This window comes from Artemia sp. Qi Xiang Cuo, chromosome 18 (assembly GCF_049724085.1).
Source record: "Artemia sp. Qi Xiang Cuo chromosome 18, ASM4972408v1, whole genome shotgun sequence".
In the NCBI taxonomy this organism is placed as follows: Eukaryota; Metazoa; Arthropoda; class Branchiopoda; order Anostraca; family Artemiidae; genus Artemia; species Artemia sp. Qi Xiang Cuo.
The window spans coordinates 53,530,072-53,551,273 of record NC_142811.1 but is presented as its reverse complement, the minus strand read 5'-3'; the positions used below and the strand labels follow the sequence as shown (position 1 = coordinate 53,551,273).

Here is a 21,202-nt window from a genome sequence, read left to right as displayed (position 1 = left end):
TGCGTGATAACTTATCAAGGAATTTGCGAGTCAGGATTTATAGAAATTAGATCTAATGGTATTGATCTAATCATAGGCAATATTTATCGTTCGCCTAGTGGTGCTGTTCCGTATGATATGACAAATCATGTTCAAGTTCCATCTACTCCTTGCATAAGGTCAGATTTTAATCCTCTAACGGCGTGTCATATTGTTTGTAATAAGTTGCCTGAATCAGCTCGAGGGTGCCACTCATTCGGTTCGTTTAAAAAAAAAAATGTTAAAAATTCTTTAGCTTCGTAAAACTTATTTTTATCTCTGTTTTTTTTAATCGATTTAATCTACTTAATCAATTTAGTTTATTTATTCTATAGTTTTCATTTTATCTATATTTTCTTTTCTTCTCCTTTTGCTCTTTTGTCTGTGAGTAAGTGATCATTTAAAATTTTTATCTCTGTTTTTTTTAATCGATTTAATCTACTTAATCAATTTAGTTTATTTATTCTATAGTTTTCATTTTATCTATATTTTCTTTTCTTCTCCTTTTGCTCTTTTGTCTGCGAGTAAGTGATCATTTTAAATTTTTATCTCTGTTTTTTTTAATCGATTTAATCTACTTAATCAATTTAGTTTATTTATTCTATAGTTTTCATTTTATCTATATTTTATTTTCTTCTCCTTTTGCTCTTTTGTCTGTGAGTAAGTGATCATTTTAAATTTTTATCTCTGTTTTTTTTAATCGATTTAATCTACTTAATCAATTTAGTTTATTTATTCTATAGTTTTCATTTTATCTATATTTTCTTTTCTTCTCCTTTTGCTCTTTTGTCTGTGAGTAAGTGATCATTTTAAATTTTTATCTCTGTTTTTTTTAATCGATTTAATCTACTTAATCAATTTAGTTTATTTATTCTATAGTTTTCATTTTATCTATATTTTCTTTTCTTCTCCTTTTGCTCTTTTGTCTGTGAGTAAGTGATCATTTTAAATTTTCTTTCGTTTTTAATCTCTGAGTAAGTAACTCATTTGTCATCAATGCACAAGGAATTGAGTTAACTGTATTTTTATATTTCTTTTTTCAATTAAAACCCATATTGAACTTGAACTTGTCTTCCCCCTTCTTTACAAGGCAATGAGCCTTTGGGGGAATAATAACATGCATTATCGTATGTGTATTTAATGAAGAATAAATCTTATCTTATTAACGTATAAAAATCCAAAATCTATTTTTCAGTTTTTCACAATATAAAGGTGATAGCGTGTAACCTACAATACTCTTTTTTGAGTCATCTTGATTCCTTTGCCAAATTCTTAATAAATGAGTGTTACATACTTGTAGTAATATAAGTTTCATTGTCAGTGGACGAAGTACTTTTAAGTGCCCAGTTTGTTCATACCCCACGGATCTGGATCCTGCTCCGGATTTAACGGATCCTGCATCCTTTCTATGATTGACTCCACCATGTATACTTAGAGTACCATAATTGAATTTGAAGATTTATCGTTATCGACATCGAAAACCTGGTCGGGCATATGCTAAAATTCTCTAGCCACATCTTTGGAGGGACTGCAGGTCTTTCCTGCGCCTGAGATATTTTGATAAATTTCTGCGGCAACCGAATGCTCCAAGGATATCTTGGATTCTACGGAGGAATCGAGGATCAAAATAAAGTCCCACTGCAATTGGAGTTACCATTTCTAGGCTTCCAAAGGCAGTGGCAGATCCAGGGGGGACGAGGATCAACCTATTTTGCCCCCCCCCCCCACAAAAAAAATCTGGATCCGCCCCTGTCCAAAGGTGTGACTATAAAAAGAACCAGTAAACACTACACATGTTTTTCTAGGAAAAGTTTATTTACCATTGACACCTGTGGAACGAGAGACAGTTTCGAATTGTGTTTAAATACAAGAACCATTTAAACCTGTAATGACGTGTCTCCTAAAAAATATTCGCTAATTTCAAAGGTTTTCACTCTTGTAAAAATCTTAGAGCCACTGCATCAACAATTTGACGTCCGCAGAATGAACTGTTAAAAATATGCTATATTGCAAACAGAAATACACCACATGTAATTGAACCCCCCCCCCCCCCCTTCCCGTTCAAAAGAACTCCACTCAACTCAGCACATTTAACTGAACCCCCGTTAAACGAAGGTCGAATCCCATTCACCTCAGCTCCCATGCAGTTCAACTCAACCCCCGTTTAGACAATTCAGTTTAATCTAAGGGTTGAGTCGCGCAAGGGTTCAGTAGAATGGCTTGAGTTGCATAGGATTCAATTAAACAAAGGTTTAGTTGCACGAAAACCCCACCAAAAATATCAACAGACGAAAACTGATGTACATTTGCCAAGAATATACACACTTTTCCGTGGAAAAGCCCAAAAATGGTTTAACAGAAAGGTTCCGCTCGAACAGTGAAGTAATTAATGAAACAATTACCGATTTTGAAGAGTTGAAGAATCTTTTTTTTTTGAAATTATCAAAAACTGGAAATGTGTTGACCTTAGCATAGAGCTAGAAAGCGTTGAAAACAAATTTAATTTTGAACTGATTTTTTTTCTTCCTAAGGGCATTATTTATATAAAAAACCTCGGAGATTATTTTGCTTATGCTTCTGTTATTCAGCAAATTTGACTATTTGACAAATATTTCTGAGCAGAAAAAAGGTTAGTTTCTGTTTCTGTGCAGACATTGTTTTTTGCCAATAGCACGAAGGCAAGTCCAGTTTTATTAACTCTTCGTACTACCGGGAAACGACATACTACTACTACTAACAACTCACGGGAGCACCACGCCGCTTGAGGCCAACACAGCTGTGCACGCTTACACGCTCCTAGGAAATTCTAATTTCCCTTAAACCTTTCTTTACAATATCCTCCCAATCCAACTGCGGATGACCTATTTTCCGTTTAGCCCTAGATAGTCGGACGAAAAGGACAATCTTCGGCAGTCTATCCTTCCCATATGGACTTAAAAATCTACTTTGAAGTAAATTATTTCCTTTTTTTGGGGGGGGGATTTAAATTAACTATGTAGTTTTTCTACATATCAAATGATTACTCAATGAGTATTTCAAACAAACATCCCGATAAACTTCTACTTTCTTTCCATAAAAAACTCAAAGGTAACATTCTGAAAATCTGTAATATTTTGTTTTCACGCGTGTTTTACCGATAAGAATTGCTCTGCTTTATCAAAATTTTCTATAAGAAATATTTCAATGGTTCTATAATTCACATACGCTCTGGATCTTCCCATCAAAATTCAAAGCTATATCTCAAGATTAATTTTAATTCATTCAAAGACATTTATTTCTTTAAATGTTTGATGGATACAACATCACACGCACACGGTGACCCATTGCAGCAGGTGGAAGGTTAGACTTGAACTTTGCACGAACAGCCCCAGCGCCACCGTGAGGACGAGTCACCTTTCCCCAAATAGCTCTCACGTTTGTCTTGGAAGTTGGGTCATGAATCTTTGGCTTCCTTTTGTGTGCCTGAAAGAAAGCAATACTAAACAATAATACTAATTAAATATCAAAAATTAATTATAAGAAATGATAGTAATTACAAATCAAACAATAATACAATGTAATACAATAATACAATAATTACAAATCATACAATGTTACCAAATTAAAAAAACAATTGTGCTGACAAATATAAATACTTTTCACGAGAACAAATTCCTACCCAAGTTGACCCCCCCCCCCCATATTTACTCTGTTGTATTTATTAATTCAATTGTAGCTTATTAATTCAATTGAAAAAATCTAATGTCGCCTATATTTATAAGTCTAACATACAAAGACTAACATATAGTAAGCCTCGGTAACGGAAGTGCTAGAATATGGTTCTGAAACGTGTGTGCTTTGAAGAGAGAAGGATAATATTAATTATTCGCTTAACGGACAGAACAAAATAAAAATCTGGCGAAAAATGTATTTTGATCACTTTCAAGGGCTATAATGTGAAAGATTAAGACGGTTGGGCCCCATTTTAGGGATAACAGATTGTGCTTAAGCAACATTAAAAAGAGTACTATTATATTCATAATACTAACAATAATCAAAATTTTATCAAATGATTTAAATAAACACCTTGACGACAATAAATAAATACCTAGTTTAACCTAACTGTACATGTTTCGTTTGACCCCCTTACCCATAATTATTTAGTTGCACCCACTAATTTAACTTCATATTGGAGTAAACGTAAAGACGCATTTTTGCCTAAAAAATAGGTATTAAAATGATCATTTTCGTACGAATAAAAAAAAAGAATTGAGTGCTCTTTTTAAAATGGACTATCTTATGCTTACTAACCTAGCTTTAACTATTTTCAAGGGGTTGCCAACTTCCCGCCACCCGATGTACATCTCGTAACGCCACGTATGCCACACCGTTCCGCCACGGTTGGTACGGTTCCCAAAACGTTTGGCACATTTCCACCATGCTTGGCACACGCCACCAGGAGTAAATGATTTCTGAGAGTGAGCAATTCCTTGACTATTTTATACCCCAAAATAGTTTAAGAACCATACACCCTTTCCCCTTTTGCCCGATTTTGCAACCCACCATTCTATTAATTGCTCCACGAATTTATTAGTCTTCCTATTTCTTTTGAACAAATGTTTATAAGCATACTACTAACAAATTGCTGCAGCGCCAAGCTGCCTGAGCATAAAACAGTTACACACTGCCTCTCCACCGCACTCCACTCAAAGATTCACTCTTTACCCCTCCCATGAAGACCAAATTATTTTTAAATTCTTCCCTATGACCTCTTCCGCATCTATTTGGGGACGACCTGCTTTTCATTTAGCACCAGATGGATCACCAAAAAGAATAATCTTTCATCCTTCATCTGCAAACTGTGTCCTAGTCTTCTCAGCCTTCCTCACATTATATCCCTATGAAGCAGGGTGGAACCACATTTTTCGCACGCCCTGTTGTTTGACATAGGGTCAGTTGAACGGGTAGCTAAAAATATTCGTAGAAATTCCCCTGGAAAACATTAACAAATCTTCCTCTGTCTTCCGAAGCACCCTCGTTTCAGAATTACAATTGACCACTGTTATTACTGTAGCTTCTAATCACTGTATATAGATAATATACAGTAAGATGACGGCTCATTGATGTTTGGCTACTACAAGCTTGGCGCGTATAAAAGCTCCGCCCATATATTCGTCCGTCCTCTCATTAGATCTGCCATCAGTGGTCCAGTGTATATTACCCTGGAGCACGTATTTTCGCAGAAACTTTTTCAAAACGCCTTTGAAACAGACTCGAGACTTCGAAACCTACTTGTAATTTTTTAAAACATCTAATAATAGCATTGCACTAGTAATTATCGATTTTTATACATGTATTGAAATATATTAATTTAACATTAAATTCTTTAAAATTTAGTGTTACAAAGGTGATGCACAGTTTCGCGTTCAAGAGAAATCTGACTTGTCTACCCGTGAAAAAATATAATTTCGCCTATGTTTATAAGTTCTCCGGAGCACTTGCATCTCGGTCTAGCTTTGTATAATGGTCTAGATAGGGAATAATCCTACTGTATATTATTTATATACAGTACTTATAATATTCCAGTCTTGGTACACACAAAGATGATGGGCATCACTGTTATTCACTGCTGACCTTTTCAACTCTTACTTCTTACAGCTATCAAAATTTTTTTCACCCTAAGACATTTTCTTCTTCTATTGCTTAGAAATTGGACTTTAAATAAATAAATATTTAACACCATTAAAATTATCTTGATCAGATAATTGATGTAGTAAATACTTTATTAATAGAATCAAGTGTGCCTCTGTTTGACTTTTTATCCGTTTCTTCTATGATTAAACAGGTAAACAATTCAAGCTAGAAACGTAAAAATTTATACAGAGCGATCGAACAGCAATGAGAATAATTGCCAACACTGCCCCCCCCCCGAAAAAAAACTCGAGTTGGAATGACGGCATGCGAGGAACAGAGCCTGATTTGCAAAATACAATGAATGAGGAGGCAGCAAAAAGCCTCCAGAGATCGCCAATAAGAACATGCAAATTTGGTACTAAAATATCGATACAAATTACCTTTGCAGATCAGAGCCTCGTTTGATTTAATTCATTAGATAACTAATAAGTAGACTTTGCCGGTTTTTTTTTTTACTATTCTTAGTTAACTTTGTACGTTTTTTATGACGAACGGATTCTTAATTAAGTTAAAAGTTGGCTATGAAAATACTATTAATAATTCTTCGTTGCTAGATATCTACAAAGAATTTCTGGCAAAAAATTTAACTCGACAGCTCATGCTTGCCTCTATGATAATATACAGCTGTTTATAAAAAGGGCTCACTTAGCAGCTTTATTTTTAATGCTGGAGTTTACTTTTCTTGTAAAAGGAAACAAGAGGTGACAAATTTTCTCAAAAAAGTTGATTTCTTGTTAGCCAACGTGATTTCGGCCTACTTTGTTATTTTGACTGTTTCAGGTCTCTCCCCCCTAAGCCTGATGGTGTGTTCCTAATGCCTTGTAAGGTTCACGTTATAACAACAAAATAAACAAAATACATCCATATCTTTTCTGGTTTTATAAGTGTGCACATGGCCTGCAAACTTAAAAATTAAAACAGAAAATGTTATTTTAGCATGAATTGCGGCTTGTTAGAGAAGATTACTCTAATATGCTATTAGAACATGCAACAGGAAACTATATTTTTCTTTAAAAAAACTCATATCTTCATTTGCTACATTGCTACGATTTTTTTTTAATTTTCTTTTTTTTTACTTTTCATCTAGAAAAAAATAAACAAATGAAATAATATCCATCATTCATAATATTTTTTTTTATTAATCTTGATTATCGTGTAAAACACTAGCAACTTAAAAAAAGCTGGAAAATGATTTGCGGCGCAATTTATCTAGTAATTAGAACCCCCATCAATAAAAATATGATTTAACATAACCATCTACGTTTGCTACATAACCACATAACCATCTATTTAACATTATTAACAGCTCCCACCTACGTTTGCTGCAAAAGAATGATTTTTCCTGCATTTTTCATTGTTTAATATTGGTAAGTGCATTCAATGCTTGCATACAAAAAAAAGATGTCTTATGGTTTTAGAAATAATTGCTGTACATGCCAACAAAACATACCAGAGACAATTTAATAGTTTCGTAAATAATTTTTTTATCATCTTCATTTGCTAACGTACCGCACTTTCTTATTCTCTACTTTTCATCTTAACACTGTTACGAGAGTACACTGTTTTCAAAATTTTAACATTACTTTCGAAAACCATAGCATTGGGTCTGAAAACAAAGATAAAACTAAAACAAAGTTCAAGAAATAGCAAATCATTTTCTCCATTACAAGCACAGTTTATCCTTTTAATTTGTAGAGGGCAAATATCTAAAATGGTGGCACAGGACTCTCCTATCCTTAGCACCATCGTTCTAAACCTCCCCTGTACTCAATTTAGTCAGACTGCTCTTTAGCAGTAGAAGGGAAAATGTTTGAAGAAATACCTTCAACGTGTGGTTCAGCCCCCAAGTCCTTACTATTAACCATTTAACAATGCTTCAACCAGCCAAAGCCAACACTTTAGAAAAGGCCTGATAAAGTACAGGCTCGGGCAATCAACTCGGAGAAATAGACGCTGGCCCCGTTTCTGTTTTCTTTCCAACCATTTTCTATTTTTTAGGTCAACAACTGTAAGAAGTAGCAGATAATTTCAAAGTGAAAATTGGACAGTCAACAATTGCAATCGAATTAAGTTGTCAAATTTGACGTGATAAATCTGAGCAAACTAAAATAGAAATTGACACATCCAAAATTTGTAATGAAATCAGCAGATTTAGTTAAATAAATAAATAAAATTAATTGATTAATTCTCTAATGACCTATTGATTCAATGAATCTTTTTGAACGGGCTCAAAAAGGTTAATTTTTTTTTAACCAAATTTAAATAATTAGGAAATATTTATCAGAATTATCCATCTCATAATATTTTCGAAAAGGACATGAGTGATTAAAACCTCCTCCTACTCAATCTGGAGGACATATTTTGCAGTTTAGAAAATATTCGTTTGATTATTTTTTTAACCTCACAAGAGTCAATAGACTCTCCCTTTGTTATCCAACATCTCTATGTAGCCTATTTCTCTATTTAGCCTATTTCAGAATTTCTCCTAAGCTGGCATTGAATACGGAAAAATTACCTTATAGACAAATACACATTTTTTGCCAACATAAAACCAGGCATCTTTCTTTGATTCACATCCTTCAATGGTCAACAAAGAAGTGTTCTCGTACTGATTTCTCAAACCGCGCTTAAAGCCAGTAAATGTTGCCTTTGCATAGAGCCTTAAATAAAAACAAGTGCAAACAAGATGACAAATAGAGAAAACGAATAGATAGATATCTATAGATATTCGTTACAACAAAATCCTCATCGGGTCATGTCAAAAGCAAAAAAAAAAAAAAATTACAGACTTTATAAAAACATGCATAGCAACAACGATTACAGCAGCATAATAATAACACAGCATAACAGAACACACGCAATAAGGCACATATTACCATAATAACACACAATTCTCTCACACAAAATAATAAAATTGACAAAAATAAACTGGATATATATTAATTTAATACTCTAAAGCCACAAGGGCTACAAGAAATAACAAACAAATAAAAACAGCTTACACACATTCGACATTAAATTCTGCACTCACCCCCCTCCCCAAATCTCTATGTGTCATTCCCAGTTTTATATAGTTTGCAATCCTTCTTGTTGTCCCATAATCTTTAGATCCCATTATTGAAACCAACCATTCGCTTGTCCCGACATTACCAGAAAGAAATTCCTTTCTTAAATTTTGTAATTCGGGACAAAGGATCATGAAGCGAAGTAGATCCTCGTCATTTTCTCCACACATAGGGTATAAGTAAGGACCATCCATTACCCTTATCCTTCCTAAATATTTCCTCCTTTCTCCAAGTGCTAGAAAATTACCCCTCCCTGATGTATACCACTTAATTTCTTAACTATTTAAACCCGCTTTAAAATAAATATCATACCCCCAGACCTCCTTCCATTGCCGGTAAACGCCGAAGGTTGCCATTACCGCAACTTCATGCTGCCGTTTCTGAATCTCCTGATCATTCAGAACACCCTTTTCTAAATTTTCCACATTTCCCACTCCCAATCCCACCCCCTTCCCTTCATTCCAAACTCCTGATAAGCCATAACTATTTAAAATTGATCTCACCTGGGAAGCCCGTGAACTTTTCCTTCTATCCTGCAACGCCTCCAGATATGCTCCATTCACTAGCCTATTATTCGGTAAACCAATCACCTTTTCCCAGCATCCTATCATTCTAACCCGTCTATTTACCCTCAAAGGAAACAATCCTAGATCACGCTTTAACACCAAACTACTAAATTCCCCAATTAGCCCTAAGTCTCCTGAAATGTCCTACCGGTCCTAGATGCCGAAGTAGGCTCTTCAGTAATGCCCATGACACTTTCTGACCCTGCCAACTCGCCATTTGCACCTGCTCACTCCACCTCCCTGAACTGGTAAACTTACACCCCAAATAAATCAAATCTTTAACTTCTTGCATTTCTTTCCCTTTAAAATAAAACTTATTCTTTTCCCTTTCTTCTTTTCCAAAAACTAGTATAACTGATTTATCAATATTTATAACTATTTTTTACTCCTCAAATAACTATCCAAAATCTCCAACATCTTTTGCAAATCCGGAGCCGACTATGCAAACAATACTATGTCATAATAGACATAACAGATAATAGACATAACATAGACAGATAATAGACAATAATAGACATAACAGCTCCAGAGACAATAAATTAAACATAGGGGCATTTCTATTTCTAAAATACACCTCAATATCACTAATAAAGAGAAATCAAACGCGGTGACAGAATGCATCCCTGTTTAAGGCCTACCTTACTTAAAACTGGCCTAGAATAAGAAATACCTACCTTCACTACTACTTTAACCACCTCATTTTCATTATAACTTCTGCTAACCTAATTGGCAATCCTAAGATACTAATGCTACTATTGCTCTCATTTTTCCGATTTCGCGTCAACCCTAGCACTTAAAGATCTCTACTGTTCTCTCGGCTTCTTCTTGATACTCGCTTTGAAAGGCAAACTATTTAAAATCAGGACTGGTATGCCGGCTTAAATATTTTCAGAAAAATTTCCCAGACTCTCATAACAGCTGCCACGTTTGTTAGTTAGCCTTGTCCCTTTGTAAAGACGCTGCTGGTAACGAACTTTTTCCATACTTGCCCAAGTTTTTTCTGACTCTCTGCAGCTTGCCCCATTCAAGTACTGGAGCAGAGAGATAGTTCTTGATTTTGTCGGTCGTCAAAACTAAAAACCGGAATAGGCTAAATGCCTCGAGTGTTTCGTCCCTGATGAAAACGAAGCATCTTGTTCTCAGGCCGTCAAGAGGAGTACATGACTGGGTGATCACCAGCGATGTGATTCGGGCTATCAAGAAATAGAAACAAGCAGATTCCTTCAGTCAGAATTCGACACAAGTGGATACTTTAAATTCAGATGAGGCCGAGGACGATTAAAGCCTTTTAAGTGCGACTTTTTTTTAATTATGACTGCATATCTTTCTTCTTACTTTTCAATTTGTATGATTTGCCTGACCTGAAGACTATTGACACAATGTTATTTTTTTTAAAACTAATTATAGTATGTTATATCAGTTTTCTTTTTCTTGGCAGCCCTAATCCCATTTAAGGTGAACTTTTTAATTTACATATTTTTACAACTAAACCCGTAGTCAATTACGTCATTTCCGTTTTGAAGTGACATAGATTGTATTGGTTTTTGATTCCCTTGAATACAAACGAGAGAGAATCCAGAAAACATCAGTTCAAAAAAAATAATAAATCGATTGCTTTAAAATTTGCCAGAAATCTTTGTAAGCAGCTTATCCCTTATTTAAAGATCAGCCCAATTAGTGTTTTAAATATGGCAAATTTCCTCTTAAAAATTCAAAATTAAAGGGTTTAGATTTCAAACCTAAAAACGGAAACCGGGGGACAAATTCCAACAGCCGTCACTTTCAAACACACCCCAGATTCTAAGCACTCCATCGCCTGAATTGCTTCGTAAATATGAGTTGTATTTGTTTTTCTTCGCTTCAACAGCAAGATTTACAGAATCCAAGATTCCAGACTCTTGTTTGACGTCTTGGATACACCGCATCTGGAATATGAAGCCTATCCAGTAGTACATCCAAATAATCCAAAACAAAGGATTTTTGAACTTATAAGTTTCCAGAATTTTCAATCATACTATGAAAACAAAAGAAAAAAGGAAAAGAGAAAAAAAGAAGAAAAAAGATTGTGAAAATCCTATTGATTATCCTCTTATAGTAAAAATTGATGGTTGATAGTGCGCGTGCACGCGAAAAATTTTTTTTGAGCATTTAGTAAAAACAGATAGGATTTAGTAAATTTTTTCTCTTAGATTTAATAAATTCTTCCAGGCCAGGGTGGCAACCCTGATTTGGTACTCGATCCTGCAAACAGAGGTTCTTCGTTACGAGAAGATGTAATGAAAGCACTGAACTTACATGTGACAAGTTTAGGGCTGAAAATGACGGACATTAAAGACCTTTTTCCGTTAAACGCCAAACAAGGCACGCGACCAGTGTTGGTTAGCACAAGCGGTTACATTCGCACACATTATATTGCGATCAAGTACTCATCTGAAAAGGAGGGGGGGGGTTTGATGTAAGTCCCGATTATACAGAGCCTGAACTATCTATCCGTAACCACCTAAAGCCGTTTCTTGAACGTGCTAGAGGAGAAAATAGAGAAGCAAAACTAAGAGGGACAAAGTTATACATTGGTCAACAGTGTTTGACGTAGAGCTTTGATCAGCAATCTGTAGTGAAGGTTACAAATGCCCCTAATATAGAGTCATCAGCGAGTACCAAACACGTTTTAAGGAAAATGTGGGACAAAGGTATCACCGTGAACCCAAGTTTGTGCAGTGCTGCAAAAAAAATAAATTAATAACGAGATTGGCTTCTGAAAGTAACCGTTTTTAACCGGAAGAACCTTGTAATTCGAGATCGCGTTGAATATTTTCATCCTCAATTCAATCTTTCTTTAGTGTAGTAGAGGAGCTTAGTAGTGATAACGAAATAAACGGGACCAACAGTGAAGCTTTGGTTATTAAAAAAGGCTCCACATCATCATCAGTCGTGCCTGTCAGGGGCTCCCAAGCATAACAGCCTACAAATTATTAGCCAAGAGGGCTGAAGAGCAAGTAGGTTAGAGCTGACAATCCTGAAATCATGGAGCCAAATCATCTATTTAAACAGTCACAACCCATTGGCTCAGATAGCGGATAGGACAAGCAGGGCCATGGTGAAAACTACAAGCTTTATTTAGCGCGTTGGAATGTCAAGGTTTGTCGTATCTTAAAGTAGAGTATCTTCTTAAATGTCGTGATTTTTCAGTCGTATCATTAGTTATTTCTTTTGAAAAAACAAAATTCGCAAAGTGACACGCCAGGCAGCAAAGGATTACTATCAAGGTAAAGTAAATGATTTGTCCCAATCTAAACCCCAACAATGGTATAAATACGTTAAAAAACTCGTAGGAAAACAAACTAAGTGTGCTGATATAGATACCGAATTAGCCAACCGATTTAACGCCCACCTGGCTAGTATTGTCCAAACCCTACCTCCCTTGCGCCCAGATGAGATACCACAGACACATTCAGACTATCAGGACTTCCCAACGATAACAGTTGGAATAGTGATCAAAAAGCTTAGAATGCTAAAACGAACAAGCGTCACGCCAATTGATATCCCAATCCAAATCATGAAAGCATTCCCAGACGAACTTAGTCCGCCACTTTCAAATTTTTCAACCACATCACCATTTCTGACAACTTCCCGTCTTTCTGGAAGATAGAATATGTGACACCTATACCTAAAAAAGACACTCCTAAGGGCTTCTCTGGAGTTCGGCCGATCACACTTATACCGGTATTTAGCAAAACCTACGACCAATTCCTCTTATCCTGGCTAAAGGAAAAAATCATCAGCATGGTGGATCCACAGCAATTTGTTAGTATTCACAATACCTCAACATCTAACTATTTGGTATGCCTCCTGAAAAAAATCCTCAAGAACGTACAAAACTCTGGCTACTGGATAGACTTCATACCAATAGATTTGAAAAAAGCTTTCGACCTGATCAACCAGATTAAACTCATCAAAACGCTGCTTACAAGATATATAATCAACCCTCCCTTAGTCCGAATCAGTGCCAACTTTCTCTCGGATCGAAAGAAAAGGACTAAATATAATACCGCACACTCAACAGAGGTTCAAATTGACCATGGAGTGCCACAAGGAACAATCCTTGGTCCTCTTTTTTTCTTCTCATGGTCAACAAGCTGGTAGAGTCCTATCCAGAAAGATAGAAGTACGTGGATGATCTGTCATTTACTAAAATTTGCCACAAGGACTCCCCAAGCAACGTGTATGGTACAATCGAAGACAATAAGAACCAGGCTACCAGAAACGAAATGGTGGTGAATATAGACAAGTCAACTGTACTTCAAATTTCTTTCTTAAATACCGAACCAACCTATTATCCTCCAATAAGCCAAAAGCAGATGGTGACTATAATTAAGCTACTAGGCGTCCATATTTCATCAGATATGAAGTGGGACAAAGAATTAGGAAGCAAGAGTCAAATGTGGAAATATGGGCATCTCTGCAATGAAGTTGCTATCTCGTTATGTTGTTCCTGTCGAAAATCTTATGAGGTTCTATTTTTCTTTCATTACACCTATATGATAATATTGTAATCAAGCATGTCATGTCCCACATAATCATGAAAAGTCTTATACCTTTGAGCAAGTTCTGTATAGTGACCTTTTTGTGGCGTCTAAATCTCCTAAGTCCCCTATGTATCTCTACTACAATAATTTAAAATACTTACCATTGAAAAAATAAGGCATCAACAAAGTATCAAGTTGAGAAATGATATCTTGAAAAATCCCAACCTCCATCATATGCTTCCTCCGGATTTTCCCCCTTGTAGACAAAGGTTGCAAAGGTCTGTTGCTGAACCTATACCAAAAATACAACCAGTATTCACAACCCATGCAAGATATGAAAAAAGCTTCTGCCTGGGTTTATTTGTCTTTATAACTTAGAGACATACTTTTATATATAGATGTATTTTATTTTAATTTTGTCTTTTTAATTTTACCGACCGTGCAAGTATTTATAAATTATTATTTGTTTTGACCTTGTCACTTAATTTGAAATTTGATGTTTGTATTTGTAGACTTTTTGATTTATTTACTATTTTCTTGACGAAAAAAAAAGACTCGGCCCGACCGTGTAAGCGTTTTGAAATACAAGACTTGAGTAGAGATTGAGTTGAGGAGAATTGTGGCTGGAAAGAGAGGAGAGAATAGGAAGTTTTTCTCATTTTGGATCTCAAAGGAAACGTTTGCAGAATGGTAGAATTTATGGAGGAGTTGCATTATTGATAACGAAAAGATGGGAAAATGTATCTCAGTTGAAAAGCTTTTCATGTAATCAAGTATAAGCGCGCGTATCCTTGGAAAGCAACTCGTTTATTGTTTTATTCAGTCTATTGACCGCCGGAAACTAGCACCTTTAGTTATGAAGAGACCTGGGAGATAATAGAAAATGATATGGATCGTTTTCAGAAGTTTCCGTCCGATTATTTTATTTTTCTAGAGTATTTTAACAGATATACAGGGGGGGACGAAGGAGCCCGGGAAGAGGAGATGGATCTCGAACTGGAACAAGTGAATGGAGTTTACATGATTGAGCTGTTGATACTAAGCAGGACGAGTAAAAATCGTAATCTGAGAAAGTACAAGTGGGGTAAAAAAATGTTGGATTTTTTTGATAAACAGAATTTGACGATTTTTACTGGGGAAACAGAGACAGATAAAAAAAAGTGGGGGTTTTACATGTTTGTCGGTTAGACAACCAAGTGTTATAGATTATGGAGATGTTAGCCCGGGGCTTCTTTATGGCTGTGTGGATTTTGAGGTGAGGTAACTGGCTGGGTCGGATACCATGACTATTATGATTTAATAAATGAATGATTTGTGATGAGTTTTGATGCTAGGAAGGTTTAATGTTTGATAATGATAGTCAGTAGAAGATGAAAAGGTACGAGTTAAAGATAGAGCGCTTGCTTAATTTATTCAGAAGAGTAAAAAACGGCAAGGGAACTGGAGGGAGGAGACTGTTGAATTTTTGACAGGTATTTTGTACAAAATGGGAAGTAAGGTGGCACGAAGGAGAACAAATGGTAGAAGTACTGGTTAGATGTTGGTTCTGGTTTTTGGTTTTTGGTTTTGTTGCACTTAATGATGCACACAAAGGAAGTCAAATTTGGTTTATGTTAATAAAAAAAAATGATAAAATAGGATGAATATATAATAGTTTGGAAAAAAATTTGGGCTATATATTTGCACATTAGGAGGGTGGGGGGGGGGGGGGGTAACTCAGAGCATATATTAAAATTTTAACAAAACCTCCCCGAGGTACCTCCCCCCCCCCTAAGCCCCCACAAACCACAGATTAAATATTGCAAAATGAATTAGAAAACACACTTTGCAATCAATAAAAAGCAATTATTCGCTTTACGGGTCTCCATGACTACATTCCTTGGACAATCTATAGAGCTGTGTACCAATTAGGGCAACAGCACCGTTTTTTTTTAACAAGGAATGTGAGGGAAAGAAGAAGCTTTTAGAAGATTTTAAATAGCTTAAGGCTAGCAGTCCAGTTGATCTTAATTAGGAAATCAACAGAAAATAGAAGCTCAACTGATTCAGTCCCTCATACCTATACCTGGCCAGAATACTTAGAACGAAAATAGGAAGAGATATGCACCAAATCGGACAAAGAGAGACCTGACGAGGAGATGTTAGTTTGGAAGAGACAGCCGATATGGAGTTGGATCCAGAGGATGCTAAACTACTGGATCTAGTTGGACATGAATAAATCACAAAATGAATAATAATCGGTCCGCTTTAGGGGGTGAATTTAGTATTCTCATACTGATTTCTCAGATCGCGCTTAATGCAAGAAAAAAAAAATACTAAACACAAAATGAATAATAAGCAGCACACCTCAGAAGGGGGGAAATTACAAGTAAACTTAGTATTCTCATACTGATTTCTCATAAAGCCAGTAAATCTTGCCTTTGCATAGAGCGTTAAATAATAAAACACAGAAATCTAATACTAAGCAAATAATTAATAATAAACGGTCCATTTTAGGGTTTAAATTTTTAAGCTAATTAAGTATTCTCATTGATTTATAATATCGAGATTTGCCAGTAAGAAAAATAAATACTAAACACAAATTGAATAATAAACGGCACACATCAGGCGGTGCAGTTGAGAAGTGAATTTAGTATTCTAATACTGATTTCCCAGAGCGCGCACAAAGCCAGTAAATGTTGCCTTTGCATAAAACCTTAAATAAAAACAAGTGCAAACAAGATGATAAACAGAGAAAATGAATATTAAACACAAATAATAATAAACGGTCCACTTCAGGGGGTGAATTTGCAAGCGAGTTAGCATTCTCGTATATATTTCTCAGACCGCACTTAAAGTCAGTAAATATTACCTTTGTTTAGTCTTAGATAAAAACAAGTGCGAAAAAGATGATCAACAGAGAAAATGAATACAACACACAAAACGAATAGTAAACGGTGCACCTCAGTGGAAAATTTGCAAGTGAATTTAGTTTTCTCATATTGATTTCTTCAAGACAGTAAATGTTACATTTGCATAAAGCCTTAAGTAAAAACAAGTGGACAAATAATTTTCAATTTCAGGATAAACATCATTGAAGGATAAACATTGAAGTAGAATAAAGAAGAAGATAAACAGAGAAAATGGATAAATAAGCACAATAACTTACAGATAACACAAAGTGTGCATGACAACAATACTATACATATGTTTTCATTCTATTATTCTTTATTTTAAGAATTTAATTTGCAGTTTGGGACAGAAAAAATATTAGAGAAGACTGCTTATAGACAGCATATTGGGCAATTTTTTTTCATCTATTTTTCATTATTTTACAATACCAATGGCATCAAAATGAAAACTTTTTGTTGCCATCTGGCCCCATCTTAGGTTAGTTCATACCTGAAAACATGGGTTTTCTGTTGGTTGTTACAAAATTATAAAGGGTTTTTTGTGATACATAATTGCCGTCTTTGCTGCCATGCCAAACTCTGAAAAAATAGCAAAAACTAATTTGGCAAATTTAATTTTTATTTGTAAAATTCTAATTATTTCCTCCATTAAACTTCAATGTTAATCTTAGCATAAAAACAAATTTCCCTTATTTTTGAAAAAAGCCCGAAATCTCTTGGAAACGGCACTAGATCGAAATAAAAAATACACTACTGGAATCGCCATGGTAAAAAAAAACAAACTGAAGGTATACAGTCCCATGCCAAAAACCATAGAAATTCGTATTTTAGCATGGATAGTGCAAGCAATCCAATATGCAAAAACAACTGATGGAACACTCAAAACAAGAATGTTTCCAAGTGACAAGTTCAAAATTTGAACTTCAGTTTGTTTTCCATATTATTCAAAACTGTAGTGCTTTTTTCATTTTGTTTATAAACTAATTAGTTAATCAGAGTTTAGTTTGCTTTCAATTTTGTTAAAAGCTCTTGTACTTTATTATTTCAAAGAAAATTTTGTTACTTGTATTTCATACTCTGTTATTAAACATCTTGAGATGGCAAGAACAATATCAGGTTTTGTTCACGTCCTCTAATAAGTTTTAGAATCACCTGTGCAGTCAGGGTTACATTGTATATGCATGAGGTTGATTAAAAATAAAATAAATTAGTGGATTTGGGTTGGTTTCAAGGTGGTTTCTTTATGCAAGCTTGGGAATTGCAACAAAAAATTCGTCCAGTACAGATTACAGGGTGCAAAATCTTAAAAAAGAGGAAGACAAATGAAAAACAAAACAGCTGGTTTATATTTTTCCAAAAAAAAAAAAAACCGAACATAAACTATAAACAATGCACCTTTTTTTGTTGTACCGTTTTCTGTTATTTTTTTTCATTTGTTTTTCTTCTGATTCTATTTTTTCTGAAAAAAATAAACAATGATGATGCTTATATAGTAAATCACTATATTTAAATAAACAAAATAGGATAATTTTTCTTTCCAAAAATATGTTCTTGAAGACAAGTCAATTAACTAATAATCAAGTGTTTGAAGCTCCATGATGATACATTTCTTAGGCATTTCCTGTTGATTGGTCATACAAGTTCCTTATTTTCAAACTTGACGCCTGCTAAGTGTTAAAACTACATAACTGCATAAGAAGGTATTTTTCATTAAAGATTGAGTTCTCAAGTTTTTCTATTTTTTTATGGTTGTGTAAGTTTTCACTAAACCAATTTAAAGGGTCAGATTTCATTTTAACTGTCTTGAGTACTTTAAAAACTGAATTTCCTTTTCCGGATTTCAGGACGAACCTTTTAGATGGAAGTCCATGAATGACATGGATAAAATGAAATACAAAGTGCAAGGCTCCCACTTCGGAGAGACCTAGGAAACCATGACCACACCCCCTCAAAGCTCTAATGTCTACAAAATATTAAGAAGCATGAAGTTTCCCATAGAAAATGGCGAAAATTATGCTTTATAGGATATTCCTCTGCAATACCCCCCATTTATATAAAAATTATTTTTTTTTTTAAAAATTCTAAAGAACAAAAAAAAAAAAAAATTTATTAAAAAAAAAAAATTTACAATTAAAAATTAACTTTAATAAATCATTAAATTATTTAAACAAACTTAATTATATTTAAAAATTAATATATTTAAAAATTATTGATAAAAAATAATGAAAGGTAATAATTTCAATTGGAAAATGATATTAGCCTGATGTGAACTTAATCTAATTATCTTAAGCAGTTGGGAGTGAAAACATCTACATAGTTGAGCATATCTGTAACCATACATATGCATAACATTACATTTAGTGATCCAGAACAACTTAATAGTTTTTTTTTTTTTTGCAAAATACACTGTTGCAGCTTAGGTGAGCAAAGGATCAACAGATTTTATTGCTAATATAAAACCTATATCTTGATTAGGAATAATTTTAAATGGCAAAAAAAGTCAAATCTTCATTGGCTTATATAGTAAAATACAAAGTACAAACATAATGATTTTCTTGACATGTGATTTTTATGCCAAAAGTGGTTGATTAGACCACATTGAATGAGATGTAAATGCAGAGGAAAGATGACATGGAAGCTTCAAATTGTGATGTGGTATGAAAATGAAATACAAAGAATCAAAAATGTGTACTAATTTTTCATATTACAATTTTGAATCTTTTTCAAACCTTGATTGGTGAGGTTACTGCTTTCTTTTATTTGCAATTTTCAATGATTTTGTATAATATTTGCTCAGAATTTAGACCTTTTCTTGATTTTCTAGCTTTGATATGAAGTCATGATTCATTTTAACAGGAAAACATATATTTCAAAAACTTCAAAATAAGTTCTGAATCTAGCAAGGAACTTGTATAGCTATCAATAAGCTAAAAACTTTCTGACAAATTTGACAAAAAACCAACTGTAGAAGGGAAAAGGCTTTGGCAGCTTTATCCCTTCTAATCTAACATTAGTATCTTAAAGCTTTGAGAGCTTTTTCCCTTCTATAGGCAATATTTCAATAATCTTAAATAATCTTAAGATAATCTCAATAATCTTAAACACAGAAGCTTACCTGGTAAAATGGGCTTTGGCTTTAGGATTGGCTAGAGTAGTTTTAGGTGAAGATTTTAGTAGATCTACTGCTTCTGCCTATAAAAGAAAGATATTGTGCATATGGCTACAGAATATTTCAAATATTCAGACACATATGCATAGCATCACACAAAAAAACATAACTTCTCATACCCCATATATGGATTGTGCATAATATCTCATAGCCAAGGGTCCATATAAGAATTTTGGACAGAACACAAAGCATATAATATTAGGAATATACAAGCATCTGTGCCTGAAAGACACTTCAAGCCACTCCCCCTCCCAATTAAAAAAAAATCTGTGAAATAATTTATAACAACTAAAATCAGTAAAACATGAAGGTTTGTTAAATGTTTTATTAGTTTTTAGTGTATACCATGGACAGTTTATATTGAAGTCCAAATGAAATTTGTGATTCACAAACTATTTACATCCAAAAATTTTGGAGTCCCAAAAGTATGTTATAAGATTATATAACTTGTCCTGAATAATTAGGATGTTAGAGAATGTGCAAGTATTTGAAACTATATAGTACACTATGGGAGGGGGATACTCCCATAATGTCCAACAAAACAGTGCATTATTTTGCTGGATTTAACATATCAGATTTTGAAGTGTAACAACTTAGACCTGAATTTTCAACATGGGGTCATTTTTATACCATGGACACGATTATTGCACACAGGAACAGGGTTGGACAATTAAAAATATTAGAGGAATTTCTTTGAGTTGTAAGAATTTCTCCGACACCCACTTAGAACAAGTTGGGTCTAAGTGACCAATAATATAGAATTTAGCTGAAATCATAAAAGCTTCCATATAATTAAAGAGGCTCTTCTAGAAGGGGGGAGAACTTGCCCCAGGTGTAGAAATTTTAGAAGTGCAAAATTCCACATAAATAATTCAAAGGTTATAATTATTTTGTGATTTTTGAAATTTTATTTTTATTAAAATAAAGCAGAGGATATAGTCAAAAAAGTAAAAAAAAACTAAAATAATTATATATTAATAATCAAATAATACAACTAAAATAATTAATAATAATTAAAAAACAAAATTATTTAAATAATAAATTTAAAAAAACTAAAAAATTTTAATTAATTAATAAATTGGAAATAATTTTGTTAATAAATGCAAATTTTGTTAAAATTTGGCTTGAAACTTTTGTGGGAGACAGGGGTGAGGGGGTGTATAATCAAGATTTTGCCCCAAGTGCAAGAAAGGTCAGAACTGCATTTCTAGAATTCTTTGTTTTACAAACCCAGTTCAAAGTATAACTTTGTTTCACCCAATACAGGAATGCAGGAGTGTTTTTGTCAAAATAC

At 34.1% G+C, this 21,202-nt stretch overlaps 1 protein-coding gene across 1 annotated transcript in view; it reads right to left on the bottom strand.

Annotated features, from left to right (window-relative positions):
* Positions 1-3,268: 3,268 nt before the first annotated feature.
* RpL35A (ribosomal protein L35A) overlaps positions 3,269-21,202 on the bottom strand; it is a 32,360-nt gene continuing 14,426 nt past the window's right edge. Inside the window, exons 4-6 of the mRNA XM_089104218.1 lie at positions 19,855-19,931; positions 8,207-8,351; positions 3,269-3,480 (exon numbers count right to left, since the gene is read on the bottom strand). Coding sequence (XP_088960344.1) covers positions 3,298-3,480; positions 8,207-8,351; positions 19,855-19,931 — 405 coding nt within the window. The 3' untranslated portion in view covers positions 3,269-3,297. The remainder of the gene's footprint in view (positions 3,481-8,206; positions 8,352-19,854; positions 19,932-21,202) is intronic.